Source organism: Sorghum bicolor, chromosome 8, assembly GCF_000003195.3.
Source record: "Sorghum bicolor cultivar BTx623 chromosome 8, Sorghum_bicolor_NCBIv3, whole genome shotgun sequence".
Lineage (NCBI taxonomy): Eukaryota > Viridiplantae > Streptophyta > Magnoliopsida > Poales > Poaceae > Sorghum > Sorghum bicolor.
The window spans coordinates 5,862,025-5,881,148 of NC_012877.2; the positions used below are offsets into that span (position 1 = coordinate 5,862,025).

Consider the following 19,124-nt stretch of genomic DNA (forward strand, 5'->3'; position numbering starts at 1 on the left):
TTTTCTTTTTGTTTCTTTTCCTTTTTCTTGGTATTTTTCTTATCTTTATTTTATTTTTCTTTTTATTTCTTTTCTTTTTTTATTTTCTTTTTATAGCTTCAATTTTTTGTTTTATCTTTTTTTTATTTTATTATGTTTATCTTTATCTTTTTACCTTTTATTTTCTTTCTTTGTTTTTCTATTCCTTTTTTCTGCTTCACTTTATTCTTTTCTTATTATTTCTATTTTCTTTCTTTTTTTATTATTTTTTTGTTTTATTTGTCAACACATTAATCTAACACTGGTTATAAAGGTATTTATTGGATCATTTTTTTGCGATATGCATGTGGTTGATGCATAATAAACGCCTTCATATGATTCTGCAGTAGTTATTGAATTTTTTTAGTGGACTGATATTAGTTACACATAGAGAAAAACTAGAAAATCTACGTACTAGCGCTGGATCGATATTATTTTTTGTATTTATTTCATTCAATTTTTTATTATTTTTATTTGTACTATTTTTAGCCCTGGTAACTCGACAAACTGTTGTTGCCATCTCGCGATCGCTGTCCACGGGCATTTGGTGAACATTTTTTTTCAGCACGGGCGCATGGGCGAAGTGCTATTTTTGAGCACGGACACCTTGCCGAACAACTGCTTTTGCTTGAGACGTTTATCCGTCACGCTTTTTGCTTTACTATCATTAATAATTATTTTGTTTGTTTTATTTTATTTTTATTTTTATATTGTATTCTTTTTTATTTTGTATTTATGTTTTTTATAGATTTTTAGTTTTTCTACTTTATCCTACTTAATTGTTTTAGTTTTTCAATAACTTCAATCTTTGCTTTGTCCACCTCTATACCACGTTCAGACACTTTATGTCCTAGCACTATTCCTTCCTGAACCATAAAATGGCATTTCTCCCAGTTCAGGATTAAGTGCTTTTCTTCACATCGCTGCAAGACTCTATCTAAATTCTCCAAACAATGATCGAAGGTTTTGCCATAGATGGTAAAATCATCCATGAAAACCTCCATGATCTTCTCAATCATGTCCGAGAAAATAGACATCATGCACCGTTGGAAAGAAGCTGGAGCATTGCACAATCCGAACGACATTCGTCGGTATGCATAAGTTCCATACGGGCATGTAAAGGTAGTCTTTTCTTGGTCATCTGGATGGATTGGGATTTGGTGATATCCAGAATAACCATCAAGGAAACAAAAGAAAGAGTGGTTTGCAAGCCGTTCCAACATTTCATCAATGAAGGGTAACGGAAAGTGATCTTTCTTTGTAGCCTTATTGAGTTTTCGATAGTCAATACACATACGCCACCCAGTGACAATTCGTTGACGGATGAGTTCATTTTTCTCATTCCTAACAACCGTCATTCCTCCTTTCTTTGGCACTACTTGGACAGGGCTAACCCACTCACTATGTGGCACAGGATAAATAATCCCAGCACGATAGAGTTTGAGGACCTCTTTCTTAACAACCTCTCGCATAGCATTGTTAAGTCTCCGTTGTGGTTCCCTTGAAGGTGTAGAATTGGGATCAATAGGGATACGATGAGTGCAGAGAATGGGACTAATGCCCGTGAGATCCTCGAGAGAGTAGCCAAAAGCTGATCTATGTGTTTCAAGAACAGTGACAAGTTGTTGTGTTTCATAATCGGAAAGCTTGTCACTGATAATTACTGGAGTTTTTGAGTTGTTGTGCAAGAAGACATATCTAAGGCCAGAAGGAAGAGGTTTTAATTCTATCGAAGGAGGTGAAGGTAGTTTATTTTTGTCTAGCTCAACGGGTTCTACCAACTCTTCTTCTTCTTGAACAAAGTGTTCATGATTAAAGAATGGTTGGGTCATCTCCTCTTGAGTCACCATTAAGATCTCCTCAATAGGATCTGGGTCAAGTTTGGGTTCCACTATCGTGTTAATTGATCTAGCTAGAGGAACAACAATAGTGGAATTCCCAACTTTGAAGTCTAAATGACCTCGTTGTGGTTGTTCTTGTAGAAGTTTCATGATTGGTCTACCAATCAAGAGAGGAATCTCCGATATGTCAAAAATGTGGAAATGTAGACATATTCCAGAGTCCTTGATTCTAACAGGAACTGCCCTTAATACCCCATGGCTTTCTAGAATTAATCCAGATGGACTTTGTAAAAGTTTTTGAGATGGGGTTATGGACTCGTTGGGATAAAGAGTGTCAGCTAAATCCTTGGAAATAACATTTATCCCAACATATGGATTGTAGTGGACCTTCCTAGTGGACCCTCTAATTTGGCACAGAAGAATGGTTGAAGGAGTGATGATCCGAGCTACCTCAGGAGACAGCTCTGCTTCTGTTAGCCATTCGTAACTCAGAATAGCCGAAAGGCTTTTGATGTGTTCTATGTCAACAGATTCTACTCTTAGAACGGATTGAGTGGTCCTTGCTAGGGGTCGTGTTTAGATAGGAAAATTCGAGGTGTTTCCATAATCTTCAAAAAGATCTTCCTCGAATTCAAAGGGATGCTCTAAAGGTGGTGGTTCATCATCCCTTAGTTGGTTTTGCATTCCTTTATCAGGAGGTTTCTCTACAACCAAATTAATGGATGGGTCAGGTGGAATTTCTAACTCGGTTGCAAGTTCCTCATCTTTTGGTTTAGGATCAGGCTCGACTTCTTTTTCTCCTTCAGGAAACTCATCATAAATGCCTGTGTAAGGGGTATTTTCAAGAATTCTTTCTAGGATAGCTCTCCCCTCATCTGTGAGTTTGTGTGTGAATGAGCCTCCTGAAGCAATGTCGAGGTGAAGAGCAGCTTCCTTGTTTAGACCACGATAAAAGTGGTAGTACAGTACATGGTCAGGCAGGGAAAGGTTTGGACCGGAATTGGTAAGGCTTGTGAACCTAGCCCAAGCTGCTCCTAAAGTTTCCTTCTCTCTTTGTTTGAATGTAAGAATTTCAATTCTAAGATCAGCAATTCGAAAAAGTGGGAAGAAAGCGAGACAAAAGTTGTCTCGAAGTTCATCCCAACTTCCATTAACGCCTCCTACAGAATGAGCATACCACTTTTTTGCTCTTCCCAAAAGGGAGAACGGAAATAATTTCCATTTAAGGGTGTCTTGTGTCATGCCGGAAATAGATCGGCAAGAGCACAACTACTCGAATTCTCTAAGGTGGGTGTATGGATCTTCATCTACTTGCCCAGAGAAGGGTTGCTCCTGAATCATGGCTATTAGATCAGGGCCAAGGTCATAGCCATCTGTAAGAATTGGATGTGATGATGGTGGTGGCTCTAATAACTCGCCCTTTGGAGCAAAGAATTTATAGATAGGAGTGAAATCCATGTGGTATGGTGAAAATGGTAAGGTGAGTGTGGTAAAAGGGAAAAGAAAAAGGATACACGGACGACTTGGTTCGAAACTAGCACAGCTACCGCTCCCCGGCAACGGCGCCAGAAAGCTTGTTGGGTATTTTAAACGCAAACAGAAAAATCCGCAAGCGCACGGATACCGATGTAGCCTTCACCCGGGAGTATTCCAGAGTATCGATTTTCCACAGAGAACGTGAGTGTACTAATTAAGATCCAAGATCGCCCAAGGATAACTATATAATTGTTTTTGGTGGGAAGAGAGGAAGTTTCCTGAGAGTTCTCTAGTTGATCTAAGAATCAAGAATTACTTCAAGATTATCTATATCGGGACATCAGAGCACTAACCACAGAAAGAGATGAGAAGAGGGCTAGGAAGGTCTGACTACGGTCCTACAAACACCGATCCGAACGTGGTGGAATACGTCGACCGTTAGGGCTGTCACTACCCTAAGGCTACCACAACAATCCGCAGGATTGGGTGCAATTCCAGGTAATCGCAAGACTAAACACCAAGTCTAATCTATTAATTACTACTCTAGCGTTATAAAGACTAGAGCACTTGATGCAAGCGGGAATCCAATAAATAACTTGAATGTAAATAAAAGTAATTAAAGAACTCAGGAATTATGAATTGAAGAACCTGGAGAACGATGAAGAACGAACTAGATGCTGCAAAAGTATAATGTTGAGGAAGATCCGACAGATCCGGCTCCTCCTCCGCTCTCCTCTTCTCTCTCCCTATTTTCTAGATTACAACTAGAACTAACTAGAACTAGAACTAGAGGAACTAGAACTAGAACTAGATGAACTAGAACTAGATCTAGATGAACTAGAGGTAGAACTAGAAGAACTAGAGGGATCCTCTCTACTTGGATGAAGACTTGAAACCCTAGCTTTGATTCTGTAGAAGAGGTATGATCTCCAGGGGCCAGGGGGTCTGGTTTTATAGTCCCTTCAAGTGAATCTGGGCCGTCGGATCAAACCGACATTGATCGCATGGTTTTCCATGATCCTTTAGGTCGGTGGAGCATAATCCGCGAAACGTGTCCTGATTGGGCACTGTAGCTGGGCGGGCGCCCAGGAGAGTTGGGCGGGCGCCCTGCCTCCGAGCCTGATTTCCTTCCCGTTCGTTCCCGTGGCTTCTGGAGTCTTCTAGATGATAGAAAATTGCGCGACACGTTAATATCTCTATGTAAACCCGACGTGTGGGCCTTTCTTCCATATTTCCTGATAACCCCCTGCAGAAATAGACAAACACCAAAACTTGTGGAATTCTGTCAGATAAAACCCTAAGTCTAGGTGTTGGTTGCATTTGGATCCTTTTCCATGATTAGTTGATGGTTAAATGTGAGCATTATGGACCGTCAACAAGCTCCCCCAAGCTTAACCTTTGCTCGTCCCTGAGCAAAGCTAAAATCAGCAAGAAATCAGGGGTTACTTTTATGCCTCTTACTACAGGGTTTTTTTAAGTTATTACTAAGGTCTTAAGTGATTGAAAAAACAGAACGATCAAGTCAAGCACTATGTCTTAAGTTCTTCTGTCTTACCTTTGTTCTGGAGTTTTTTTTTAATAAGTCTGCAAAATAAAACTGAGGCATTTACCTTCTTCTCGAAAGATATATAAGTAGAGCTTTAAAAGTTTTAGCATACTTACTTTGCATTTTGCTATGTCAACGCTCGGAGTAAGGGAGAGGAATGTCATACTCCTAGATCAAGATCTTTGACCTTTTTGAAAAGTTTGTCATCTCTTACTGGCATATTGCTTATTAGAGGGACCATGGGCTATCATTTTTTTCTTTTTTTTCTTTTTTTTCAGTCTCTCTTTTTTTTTCAAGTGGGCAGCAAGTACCCCCTAATTCTACTGTCGGACACATGTCCATTTTTTCCACTCAGGTGGGTATCTTTGTACCCCTAATTCTACTTCGGACACTTGTCCACTTTTACCTCTCGTCTCACTCTTTTTTTCTTTTGAATCAAATTTTTACATAGTCCCATGCCTCTAACGCAATAATACTTCGGAAGAGTGAATCTTTTATATTTTTAAAACAAAAGGATCTTGATCTTTGGAGCATGATAATTCTCTCAACCAAAACTACAAGAATTAACTGGCTTGAACAAAGCAAGTGCCCACAGTTTTAATATTTATATCTTATAAGACTCTAGGTATTATGACCTCATATTTTTTTATGAATTTTTAGATTTTCAAAAGATAAAAATCTCCAGAACTCTAGCAAAACTTGGAACAAGTTAAATAGTAGCTCAGACCTTCTCATATCATGTTTGTCAATTACCTAGACTTGAATCAAACTTTCTTTTTATTTTATTTAAAACTTAGGATTACTCAAAACTATTGTATATTACTCAAAAGAAAAACTTTGTTTGGTTTCATGGTAATGCATTTTTTATTTAAATAAAACTATGAAAGAAAAGTAATACTTATCTAGATACACGTGGGAGTGCCTCCCCCAAGCTGGATGTTGACATAGTCGTTCACTCTTGTGACCTGCATGTTCAGTCTCACTCTTCTTAAGCCTCAAAATCCTGCACAACCCAAATAGACAACAAAACTTGTGGAACATGTTAAGGGTTAGGTAATTGTCTAGAGCTTATGAGAGCTTAATGTGAGAATTCTATGAACTCAATCACATCAAGTTCCTCTACCAGGTTGTTTTGTGGCTCAAGATAGATTTTCAAGCGTTGACCATTTACCTTAAAAGTGTTACCTATGTCATCTTGGATGGTAATGGCTCCATGTGTTGAAGTGTCAATAACCTTGTATGGTCCATCCCACTTACTTCGTAGCTTACCATGCCCAAAGAGCTTAACTCTTGAATTGAATAGTAGAACCTTATCTCCAGGCTTAAACTCCTTGTGCTTGATTCTCTTATCATGCCATCGTTTTGTTCTCTCTTTATAAATCCTTGAATTGTGGTAGGCTTTCTCTCTCCATTCTTCTAGCTCAGATAGTTGCATCAGACGATTCTCACTAGCGAGGTGGAGATCCATGTTCCATTTCTTGAGTGCCCAATGAGCCTTAAACTCTACTTCCACAGGCAAATGACAAGTTTTTCCATATACAAGTTGATAAGGTGACATGCCTATGGGTGTTTTGAATGCAGTTCTATATGCCCAAAGTGCATCAGGAAGTTTGTCCTTCCACCCCTTACCCATCTCATCTACGGTCTTTTGTAAAATATTTTTGATTTGTTTGTTAGATGTTTCGGCTTGCCAGCTAGTCTGAGGATGGTATGGTGTTGCGACGTTGTGTCGAACTCCATGATCGGCTAGGTACTTTCGGAAGATTTTGTCGATGAAGTGAGAACCTCCATCGCTTATAACTATCCGGGGTATACCAAAGCGAGGAAAGATTACTTCATGGAACATTCTCTTGGCATGTTTTGAATCAGCTGATCGACAAGGTAGTGCTTCTACCCATTTGGACACGTAGTCCACAGCTACTAAGATATACTCGCAATTCCCGGACATAGGGAATGGCCCCATGAAATCAATGCCCCATACATCGAAAAGTTCTACTTGAAGATTATTTGTGAGAGGCATTTCATTTCGTGAGTTAATATTCCCATGTTTTTGACACCGGTGGCATCTCCTGACAAAGTCCTTTGTATCTTCATACATCGTTGGCCAGAAAAAACCACTTTGCCAAATTTTAGCATGTGTCCGGAATGCTCCATAGTGTCCTCCATATGGCGAGGCATGGCATCTTTCCATAATTTGAGTAGCCTCAGCCATAGGAACACACCTTCTCAAGAGTCCATCAGCGCAAACTCGGAAAAGATATGGCTCATCCCAAAGGTGGAAACGACTATCGTGAAGCAACTTCCTTTTGTTTGCACCAGGTGGGACATAGCCTTTTACTATAAAGTTTACGATGTCTGCGTACCATGGATCTGCATGTGTTATCTTAAGAAGGGTGTCATCCCTTAGGTAGTCATTTATGGGAAGCTCATCATGTGTTTTCTTATATTGAAGTCTAGACAAGTGGTCGGCTACGGAATTCTCAACTCCCTTCCTATCTCGGATTTCTATGTCAAAGTCTTGGAGTAGAAGAATCCATCGAATTAGACGAGGCTTAGCATCTTTCTTAGTGAGGAGGTACTTGAGAGCAGCATGGTCTGAATAGATGATTATCTTTGCCCCCACTAAGTAAGATCTAAACTTGTCTATAGCAAAGACAACAGCTAAAAGCTCTTTTTCAGTTGTAGTGTAATTGAGCTGTGGTCCAGATAAGGTTTTGCTAGCGTAGGATATGGCATAATGCATTTTATCCTTGGTTTGTCCTAAAACGGCACCAACCGCAAAATCGCTAGCATCACACATGATCTCAAAAGGAAGATTCCAATCAGGTGGTTGAATGATTGGGGCTGAGATGAGTGCTTTCTTAAGAGTTTGAAAAGATTCATGACACTCATCACTAAAGATGAAAGGTGCGTCCTTAGCTAGGAGATTAGTTAGGGGTCTAGCAATTTGAGAAAAATTCTTGATAAAGCGTCTATAGAACCCTGCATGTCCCAAAAAGCTACGAATTCCTTTCACATTCGTGGGAGGTGGAAGTTTTTCAATAACTTCAATCTTTGCTTTGTCCACCTCTATACCACGTTCGGACACTTTATGTCCTAGCACTATTCCTTCCTGAACCATAAAATGGCATTTCTCCCAGTTCAGGATTAAGTGCTTTTCTTCACATCGCTGCAAGACTCTATCTAAATTCTCCAAACAATGATCGAAGGTTTTGCCATAGACGGTAAAATCAACCATGAAAACCTCCATTATCTTCTCAATCATGTCCGAGAAAATAGACATCATGCACCGTTGGAAAGAAGCTGGAGCATTGCACAATCCGAACGACATTCGTCGGTATGCATAAGTTCCATACGGGCATGTAAAGGTAGTCTTTTCTTGGTCATCTGGATGGATTGGGATTTGGTGATATCCAGAATAACCATCAAGGAAACAAAAGAAAGAGTGGTTTGCAAGCCGTTCCAACATTTCATCAATGAAGGGTAACGGAAAGTGATCTTTCTTTGTAGCCTTATTGAGTTTTCGATAGTCAATACACATACGCCACCTAGTGACAATTCGTTGAGGGATGAGTTCATTTTTCTCATTCCTAACAACCGTCATTCCTCCTTTCTTTGGCACTACTTGGACAGGGCTAACCCACTCACTATGTGGCACAGGATAAATAATCCCAGCACGATAGAGTTTGAGGACCTCTTTCTTAACAACCTCTCGCATAGCATTGTTAAGTCTCCGTTGTGGTTCCCTTGAAGGTGTAGAATTGGGATCAATAGGGATACGATGAGTGCAGAGAATGGGACTAATGCCCGTGAGATCCTCGAGAGAGTAGCCAAAAGCTGATCTATGTCTTTCAAGAACAGTGACAAGTTGTTGTGTTTCATAATCGGAAAGCTTGTCACTGATAATTACTGGAGTTTTTGAGTTGTTGTGCAAGAAGACATATCTAAGGCCAGAAGGAAGAGGTTTTAATTCTATCGAAGGAGGTGAAGGTAGTTCATTTTTGTCTAGCTCAACGGGTTCTACCAACTCTTCTTCTTCTTGAACAAAGTGTTCATGATTAAAGAATGGTTGGGTCATCTCCTCTGGAGTCACCATTAAGATCTCCTCAATAGGATCTGGGTCAAGTTTGGGTTCCACTATCGTGTTAATTGATCTAGCTAGAGGAACAACAATAGTGGAATTCCCAACTTTGAAGTCTAAATGACCTCGTTGTGGTTGTTCTTGTAGAAGTTTCATGATTGGTCTACCAATCAAGAGAGGAATCTCCGATATGTCAAAAATGTGGAAATGTAGACATATTCCAGAGTCCTTGATTCTAACAGGAACTGCCCTTAATACCCCATGGCTTTCTAGAATTAATCTAGATGGACTTTGTAAAAGTTTTTGAGATGGGGTTATGGACTCGTTGGGATAAAGAGTGTCAGCTAAATCCTTGGAAATAACATTTATCCCAACATATGGATTGTAGTGGACCTTCCTAGTGGACCCTCTAATTTGGCACAGAAGAATGGTTGAAGGAGTGATGATCCGAGCTACCTCAGGAGACAGCTCTGCTTCTGTTAGCCATTCGTAACTCAGAATAGCCGAAAGGCTTTTGATGTGTTCTATGTCAACAGATTCTACTCTTAGAACGGATTGAGTGGTCCTTGCTAGGGGTCGTGTTTAGATAGGAAAATTCGAGGTGTTTCCATAATCTTCAAAAAGATCTTCCTCGAATTCAAAGGGATGCTCTAAAGGTGGTGGTTCATCATCCCTTAGTTGGTTTTGCATTCCTTTATCAGGAGGTTTCTCTACAACCAAATTAATGGATGGGTCAGGTGGAATTTCTAACTCGGTTGCAAGTTCCTCATCTTTTGGTTTAGGATCAGGCTCGACTTCTTTTTCTCCTTCAGGAAACTCATCATAAATGCCTGTGTAAGGGGTATTTTCAAGAATTCTTTCTAGGATAGCTCTCCCCTCATCTGTGAGTTTGTGTGTGAATGAGCCTCCTGAAGCAATGTCGAGGTGAAGAGCAGCTTCCTTGTTTAGACCACGATAAAAGTGGTAGTACAGTACATGGTCAGGCAGGGAAAGGTTTGGACCGGAATTGGTAAGGCTTGTGAACCTAGCCCAAGCTGCTCCTAAAGTTTCCTTCTCTCTTTGTTTGAATGTAAGAATTTCAATTCTAAGATCAGCAATTCGAAAAAGTGGGAAGAAAGCGAGACAAAAGTTGTCTCGAAGTTCATCCCAACTTCCATTAACGCCTCCTACAGAATGAGCATACCACTTTTTTGCTCTTCCCAAAAGGGAGAACGGAAATAATTTCCATTTAAGGGTGTCTTGTGTCATGCCGGAAATAGATCGGCAAGAGCACAACTACTCGAATTCTCTAAGGTGGGTGTATGGATCTTCATCTACTTGCCCAGAGAAGGGTTGCTCCTGAATCATGGCTATTAGATCAGGGCCAAGGTCATAGCCATCTGTAAGAATTGGATGTGATGATGGTGGTGGCTCTAATAACTCGCCCTTTGGAGCAAAGAATTTATAGATAGGAGTGAAATCCATGTGGTATGGTGAAAATGGTAAGGTGAGTGTGGTAAAAGGGAAAAGAAAAAGGATACACGGACGACTTGGTTCGAAACTAGCACAGCTACCGCTCCCCGGCAACGGCGCCAGAAAGCTTGTTGGGTATTTTAAACGCAAACAGAAAAATCCGCAAGCGCACGGATACCGATGTAGCCTTCACCCGGGAGTATTCCAGAGTATCGATTTTCCACAGAGAACGTGAGTGTACTAATTAAGATCCAAGATCGCCCAAGGATAACTATATAATTGTTTTTGGTGGGAAGAGAGGAAGTTTCCTGAGAGTTCTCTAGTTGATCTAAGAATCAAGAATTACTTCAAGATTATCTATATCGGGACATCAGAGCACTAACCACAGAAAGAGATGAGAAGGGGGCTAGGAAGGTGAAAGCTCCAAATGGCTAGTGGGGGGGTGAATAGCCTATTTAAAATTTCTACAAACTTCACTAAGCAAGTGAGTTAGTAAAACAAATGGCGAAGCAATTCTAGCACTAGCTCAACTAAGCTATGCAAGCCACCTATACAAACTAGTACAAGGCTAAACACTAAAGCACAACAACAAGAGAACTAAGCTAAACAAGCTACACAACTAGCAAGGTAAGCAAGTATGTAAAGAGAGGAGAGTGATTGTTATACCGATGTTGTAGAGATGAGATATATCCAATCAATCACGTACACAATCACAAGAGAGACCTCGGCAAGAGATGACACAAGATTTTTTACCGAGGTTCACTTGCTTCCCGGCAAGCTACTCCTCATTGTGGCGATACACCCACTTGATGGATCACGAGCTAATTGGCAATCCAAAGCCAAACCCTCAGCGGGTGCCGCACATCCACTCACAAGATGGGGTTCTCCAAAGCCACGAGCAATCCACTAGAGTAGCCAATTGCGATCTCCCGCGGGGAAGGCTCAAGAACCCCTCACAAAACACTTGGTGAGGCTCTAAACAATCTCCAATCACGAGCTCAACACCACCGCTGCTCCAAGCCGTCTAGGGCGTCGGGAAACACCCAAGAGTAACAAGAAATCCGCAGTAAACTCAAGAATCAAGTGCCACTAAAAGCAACTCTCAAAGCAATGCACTTGAATCTCACTCAATCTCACTAGGATGAGCAATCAAGCAAGGAGATGAGTGGAGGGAGTGTTCTCTAGCTCAAAGTATGTCTCAAGTAATCAAATGTGCAAGAGTTGACCTCCCAAAGCCGGCCACCAACTATTTATAAGCCCCTCAAAGAAACTAGCCGTTGGCTGTTTTCACTGGGCTAAAAACGGGGGCACCGGACGCTACTAAGTGAGCACCGGACGCTCGACTCCCTGCGTCCGGTGCACTGGAGTTGGCCACGTGTCCTCTTTGAATCTCGCGTGTCAGATCCTAACGGCTACCTGCAACACACCGGACGCTCTGCAAGTCCACACCGGACGGTCCGGTGCACACCGGACTCGTGCGCAGAGAGGGTTGCAAAAACCCCTCACACCGGACGCTAACCACCGGACGCTACCAGAGTGCGTCCGGTGCTCAACCCTAGTAGGGTCAAGCACACCGGACGCTGAGGCCAGCGTCCGGTGCCTCCGCACTCAGCGTCCGGTGAGTGTTTCTCAGTGAGAAAACACTCCCGTGACTTCTCCAAAATTCCCACCGGCGCAATAGAAAATATACTCTTATTTTTCTCAAAAGCGCCGAATCCCGCCTCGCAAGCTCGGCGGGAGGGAGAGAGGAACCCACACCCCTCTCAACCCTAGGAACTCCACCTCCTTTGTAAATGTGCTAACACCAACAAGTGTCCACCACCAAAGTGCATTTGTGTTAGCTTTTCACAAACATTTTCACCAAAGGAGTTAAGTTAGCACTTTACTAGATCCTAATGCATATGCTCAAGATGTAGACCTAGTAGCACTTGATTCGAGAGATGACCGTGATTTCCCCTCTTGATAGTCGGCTATCTATCCTAAACCCGGTCAATCACTTCTCTACTCATCTTAGACCGGCAAAAGTAAAACCCTATGTTTATACCTTTGCCTTGATAACTTTGCTCCTTGTTTATCACCATGATCTTCACTTTATGCTTCATCCCTTTGTGATCATGTGGCCACCTTTCCATGCCACCATGCACCTTCATCACATGTGTTGCTATGCCTAACTCAAATCACTTAAACAAGAGGCATTAGCAACTTGGTGTCATTAATTACCAAAACCAAACTTGGGCTTTCAGAAGGTCTGACTACGGTCCTACAAACACCGATCCGAACGTGGTGGAATACGTCGACCGTTAGAGCTGTCACTACCCTAAGGCTACCACAACAATCCGCAGGATTGGGTGCAATTCCAGGTAATCGCAAGACTAAACACCACGTCTAATCTATTAATTACTACTCTAGCGTTATAAAGACTAGAGCACTTGATGCAAGCGGAAATCCAATAAATAACTTGAATGTAAATAAAAATAATTAAAGAACTCAGGAATTATGAATTGAAGAACCTGGAGAACGATGAAGAACGAACTAGATGCTGCAAAAGTATAATGTTGAGGAAGATCCGACAGATCCGGCTCCTCCTCCGCTCTCCTCTTCTCTCTCCCTATTTTCTAGATTACAACTAGAACTAACTAGAACTAGAAGTAGAGGAACTAGAACTAGAACTAGATGAACTAGAACTAGATCTAGATGAACTAGAGGTAGAACTAGAAGAACTAAAGGGATCCTCTCTACTTGGATGAAGACTTGAAACCCTAGCTTTGATTCTGTAGAAGAGGTATGATCTCCAGGGGCCAGGGGGTCTGGTTTTATAGTCCCTTCAAGTGAATCTGGGCCATCGGATCAAACCGACATTGATCGCATGGTTTTCCTTGATCCTTTAGGTCGGTGGAGCATAATCCGCGAAACGTGTCCTGATTGGGCACTGTAGCTGGGCGGGCGCCCAGGAGAGTTGGGCGGGCGCCCTGCCTCCGAGCCCGATTTCCTTCCCGTTCGTTCCCGTGGCTTCTGGAGTCTTCTAGATGATAGAAAATTGCGCGACACGTTAATATCTCTATGTAAACCCGACGTGTGGGCCTTTCTTCCATATTTCCTGATAACCCCCTGCAGAAATAGACAAACACCAAAACTTGTGGAATTCTGTCAGATAAAATCCTAAGTCTAGGTATTGGTTGCATTTGGATCCTTTTCCATGATTAGTTGATGGTTAAATGTGAGCATTATGGACCGTCAACAACCAGCTCGTCTGGGAGTTGGGCCACCGTTGGTGCCTCGCCCTCCATGCCAGCGACGAGTGGTGGAAACTGCAATTTTGGTTAGGGTTAGGCACTGCCGAATCTGAAATCGAACAAATCCAAAGAACCCTAGAGAGAAAATTCGACAAATCCGACCAGGCACAACGACTCTTGTTGTGAGGGCATAGGAAGGCACTGGAATTGGAACCCTAATACCACGCGTCCACGCCTAAAATCCGAGCACTTGAATGAACTCGTAATCATAGCTTACTAGCCTACAAGGGGAAGTCGGATGCTTACCGGGACCGGGTCGCTCTTCTGGAGCGTAGAGAGCACGCCGTCTTCCGCCGCGGCACCCCTGATGGCTCCAGTACGCGGCAGCCGCCACCGGCGTCGCACGCGGAGGATGTGCAGTCGGCTCGCAGCGAGTCGCCGCTCTCTGAGCTCTGAACAAGACGAAAAGAGCAGCGATGAGATGAGACAGAGATCTGAACTGCCGTGTGAGGCCATGGATACATCTGTAATGCTGGTTGTTGGGCCTGGGCCTGGGCTGGCCCGGGATGAAAAGCATACAGCCCACTAGTACTTGACAAGATCACAATATTTAATAAATAATTGCATAATTGCTCAGGATATTTTTTTATCGGTTGTCATAGTTACCAGATGATTATTATTATACTAGGTAGCGTGCCCGTGCGTTGCTACGGGACAAAAAACTTTTATGTTAAAAACACATAGATCGCACCATTAGTTTCATGCTCATATGTTGCTACGGGACAACTAAATATTTGTAAAGGAACACACGATAAATGTGACATTAAAATAACATTTAATTAAAAAACAAAGTTCGTGAGATTAAGACAGCCACACCTTGTTCTTGGCACTACTTCAACAGTACTTTTTAGCAAAGAAGCAATATTTTTCGCTCAACATTTTAATATCAGTTTCAGCACAAGTCAAATTTCAGCGAAACAAATCCTTGTTGCACACATTAGAACAACACAATAATAAATAGAAACGCACCCACAGATATATCCATGTCTACTAAAGAACGAGTAAAGATGTTTCTAATGCATCTTCAAGTTGATAGTGTAGAAAGATATGAGTATCTAACAAACCAAAAAGGCATATTTATTTCTTCCAAAAAATCACACGGTACCCTTGATCTATCTAGAACTATATAACTGAAAAATTGATATATCTATCTCTATGTAAAGTTCGCATATAGAAATTTGTTTGTCCAATAACCTCCTAAATCTATAAAATTGTGGCATAGTTAATAAAAGCCCAAGATATTTTTAATAGCATTAGTAAGTTGGTAACAAAGGCAAATAGATCAACAAATATGCAACGCAGGGAAAAAAGAGCACATCGGTAGCATACATTCATACCACAAGAATTTTGTTTTGTTACAATCCAATTCAAGATACAATGCTAATTCAAGACCATGGATTCCAAACTAAACTATGATTTGCAAGCATGCATGATCTCAGAAGAAAACTCAACGGAACAACTTCAGTCACCTAGTAACCTCATAGTTGTCTTTCCTTTCTTCACTTCACACTGCATATCCATCACCACCTATCTGAAAAGCCTTGATCCCCAAAAAACAAGTTATTAATCAGTCGTGCAATGACATTGCAAGATTTGCATGGAACAATTATGGCCAAGTTAGTTACCAGCTTGGAGAAGACTGCAAGGAGGCAGGCAAGCTGTGTGGCGACATCCACTGAATCGCTTTTTGTGTAAACTGTAAGATTTGATATGGGATATTTTGATTCCAAAAATATTTTTGCACTTCACACTACAAGACTTAGAGAATAAGTGAATAACCATAAACCCAAATAACTTTGAACTTAACTCAAATAACACTTGTTACCTTTGTGCCTGCAACACAGCAAGCAATTAGATATGAATTGCATATGGGTTCAGAACACCAATATCTTGCGTTCTAAGTTTCTAACATAGGTGAGAAATTGATCAAGTACTGGACAGTTGACTGTGATGGGTTCACATGCTTGCAATTAGAGAGAGAAATTTAAGCTACATACTTTAACTTTGGAAGATCTGATAGCTTCCTATTCGTTGATGAGAGCATGCAAAAGCTCCGGTCTTCTCCTAAAGAGCACATAATAGCAAAAATATTATCTTGACATGCCTGGACACAAATAACAACAGCTTTATAGCCCTCAAATTCGTGAATTCACCAGGTCCTTTCGAGCCAAGATTGCGACGATCCCACATTCATACAGATCACCAGGTCCTTCTGTCTGTTTCAAGTGGCTTATCAAGATCAACAGTTGATTTGACTGGACACTGCTTGAAATTACCATTTTCAAGGTTGTTGACTAAATTTGTTAAATTCCCAGGCTGAAGCTCAGTACTGGCAATAGTGGGCCTAGGTGTATCAATATTGGAGTTAAGATGGTGGACATTGCATAAGGACTGATGATTGTCGTGTTTCTTGATACCATTCTGCTCCACTGATGATGATGCAGCCATAGATTGGATCTCTGGGTCCACTTCTCTAAGCTGCATGTAAAACAACAGGTTGGTAGTATTTTGGGGAGACCTCCAATTTTTCATTTTAAAAATACCTTTGCAACTTACCAATTCCAAACAAGACTCTGGTAGTGTAGGTTTCTTGATACAAATAAAGTTTTGAATATCTTGTCTAAAAGGCATAATTATATCCCGAATTCCAGAGCTTCCAACCTGCAAATTTTACACTCTAAGTAACATATACCTTGAATCTGGAAACTGGGAATGACTTAATGACAACCAAATTGCAAAATGACGTAGTTTTGGAAGACAATAAACAAAATTAAAAAACGCTTGAAGATTGTTTCACAAATGATAAGACAAGCTACACTTGAATCACAAAGAAGCACCAATAAGCAGTAGCCGGTAGCCACATACATGTAAAATCTCCACGGTAGGTATACATGACTTCTTATGCGATGAATTACAAATAAGATGATATCATTATCTTTAGGCACTAAATAGAGCACTTAAACAATTTCCTGGTAAAGCAATGCCTTAATTCTTTTTAAAATCGGAATCATATATTTTTTTTTCTCGAACTATGCATGAGTGCTGTGTCATTTCATTAATTAAGAAGAAAAAGGTGAATAATACAAGGGATAGATGCAGAATGCCTTCTCCCAAACCCAGCACATGCATGCCCAGCAGGGGATTAGCTAAAGACGCGCCACCAATCACTACAAACAACCACTAACAGCACCTCTGCTATATAGGACTAAACGACCATGTCATGGAGACAAAATAAAATGAAAGACCCGACTAATACACGGCTGTCCATAAGACCAGCCAACAACTCCGCTGAATGAACTACACGCTGTCATCAGCTTTACATCCAAAGGGCTGCAAGATGGGCATCGGCAAACTTTGATGAAGTACACTCCACAATTTGAATATCATAATGACGAACAAATCAAAAAATGATTACACATCATATGATCACTCTTGAATCATCAATAAAAATTACATATTCAGTTACTTGTTGAAGATAATCTTTGAATCAGTTTAGATGAAAATGGATAATTTCAGTTTCTATCATGAAATGAAAATGCTACAGATCTATCACAATTGTTTTTCTTTCAACCTATTGTGACAGATGACATTGGTCAACAAGAATAGCTTGTGATCAGATACACTGTCCAGATTATTAAGTTTTCAAAACCAAAAATGATATCTGTTTATTCGTTTATCCTCACTAAACACAGGCTTCACAGTTTTAGTGAATTTCCCTGCCCTAGCACAAAGTTTCTACCAATCACAATTGACAACTAAACCAGGACAGTTTCAACAGAAACCAAGTGGCTACAACAAATAACTATATAGCTTCCTTCGAATTGTTCCAAAAGTGACGGGGTAAAATAATCAACATTAACATAAATGCAAGCTCTTCACGTAATAAAATGGATAGACAAATCAGAAGTCAGAAACACCCACATCGAAAATGCACATGGTTGCATAGGCTCTAAAGGGATCCTGGCTCTAAATACCTGCTCGGTGAGCTCAACCAGCAAGTCCTCGCAAGAGCGGACGGCGTCAACCCTAAGAATCTTCGACGGAGGTGGCGCCACTGCAGCAGCACCTTCGGCGGCGTCGGCGAAGGTTCCATGCTTCTCGAGGCCCCGGAGCGCCACCCGCTCCCGCACGGAATTTGGGGCGCCGATGAGGTACTCAGGCGAGAGGTCCACCAGCGCTGGCGGAGCATCAGGAACCCTAGGTGAGAGAACGAAGGAGTGAAGGAGAACCGAACGCGCGACACACGCGATCAAGGCTTGTAGCTTACTCTTTATTACGGAGAAATTGATGGCCTCATCGGCAGCGAGGGCATCAGCGGGGGGCGCGGGGCGCGGTCACCGGCGTGCACGCAGCCAGCGGGCTCGCGGCGACACCGGCGCAGCCGCTCCGGCAGCGGGCTCGCGGCGGGGGGCGCGGCCACCGGCGTGTGCGCGGCCAGCGGGCTCGCGGCGGCTCGCGGCGGGGGGCGTTGCGGCGAGGGGCGTGCTCACGGCGGCTCGCGGACGGGGGCGCGGCCACCGGCATGCGCGCGGCCAGCGGGCTCGCGGCGGGGGGCGTTGCGGCGAGGGGCGCGGCCACCGGCGTGCGCGTGGCCAACGGGCTCGCAGCGGCTCGCGGCGGGGGGCGCGGCCACCGGCGTGCGCATGACCATCGGGCTCGCGGCGGGGCTCGGCCACCGGAGATCGAGAGGAGCAGAGGCAGCTGCGTGGCTCGGCCATGGAGATCGAGATGCGGGGGGCGTGGGGCACGGATCGAGAGGAGGGAAACCAAGAATGGCGAGAGAAGGGAAGGCGCTAACCGCAGCGACCGAGGGTGCGGGGGCGATAACCGCGGGAGGGGGGGTGGGGCGATTAGAGCGAGGGCGGGGCGATTAGGGTGGGGGCTGACGATGACCTCCGGGTCTTTTTAGTTGTAGAGATTATAATAATACACCAGTTATAATTTGTCCTCGGCTCTCACAATCTCCTTTTGTGATTACATTCAGATGATAATGTGAACTATTTAGGATGCTGAGATGTCCAAACTGTGCTTATCCATACATGCCATGGATGTGCACTTCACTAATGCTAAAAATCAGATCAATGTTATATATAGTGGTAGTTGATTCTTGCTTTTGATCTGAAATTGTTTTTTTAGGGGAATTTGTTCTAAAATTGTTGATGGATCACCAGTTGAGCCACTCATGCTTCTTCCAATTGCCGTGCATAGGCTTAACAAGCTCCCTACCTGCACATCTCAATCTCCACACCTCCTCCACACTTCAACAATCTCATTCATCTACAACTACAAGTACCCTGCAGGCTGCAGCACAACAGGCAGCAATCACATTGTATACACAAATGATCAGTACTCGCATGGAGTGCCAAGTTACTGTCCATGTTTCTTACAGTGCTATCAACAGGCTACTGAATATTTGC

General features: G+C 42.4%; 1 protein-coding gene and 1 long non-coding RNA gene across 2 annotated transcripts; both read right to left on the bottom strand.

The window, feature by feature from the left end:
- Positions 15,011 to 15,889, bottom strand: LOC110429850. The gene is made up of 4 exons (XR_002447037.1): positions 15,705 to 15,889; positions 15,533 to 15,612; positions 15,333 to 15,457; positions 15,011 to 15,247 (listed from the first exon to the last, which is right to left on the bottom strand). It is a non-coding gene; the product is annotated as an uncharacterized LOC110429850 (long non-coding RNA).
- LOC8076296 lies at positions 15,897 to 18,358 on the bottom strand. The gene is made up of 4 exons (XM_021465950.1): positions 18,198 to 18,358; positions 17,682 to 17,904; positions 16,264 to 16,368; positions 15,897 to 16,185 (listed from the first exon to the last, which is right to left on the bottom strand). The coding sequence occupies exons 1-4, from the start codon at positions 18,356 to 18,358 to the stop codon at positions 15,907 to 15,909; spliced, it is 768 nt and encodes a 255-aa protein (XP_021321625.1). The 3' UTR covers positions 15,897 to 15,906.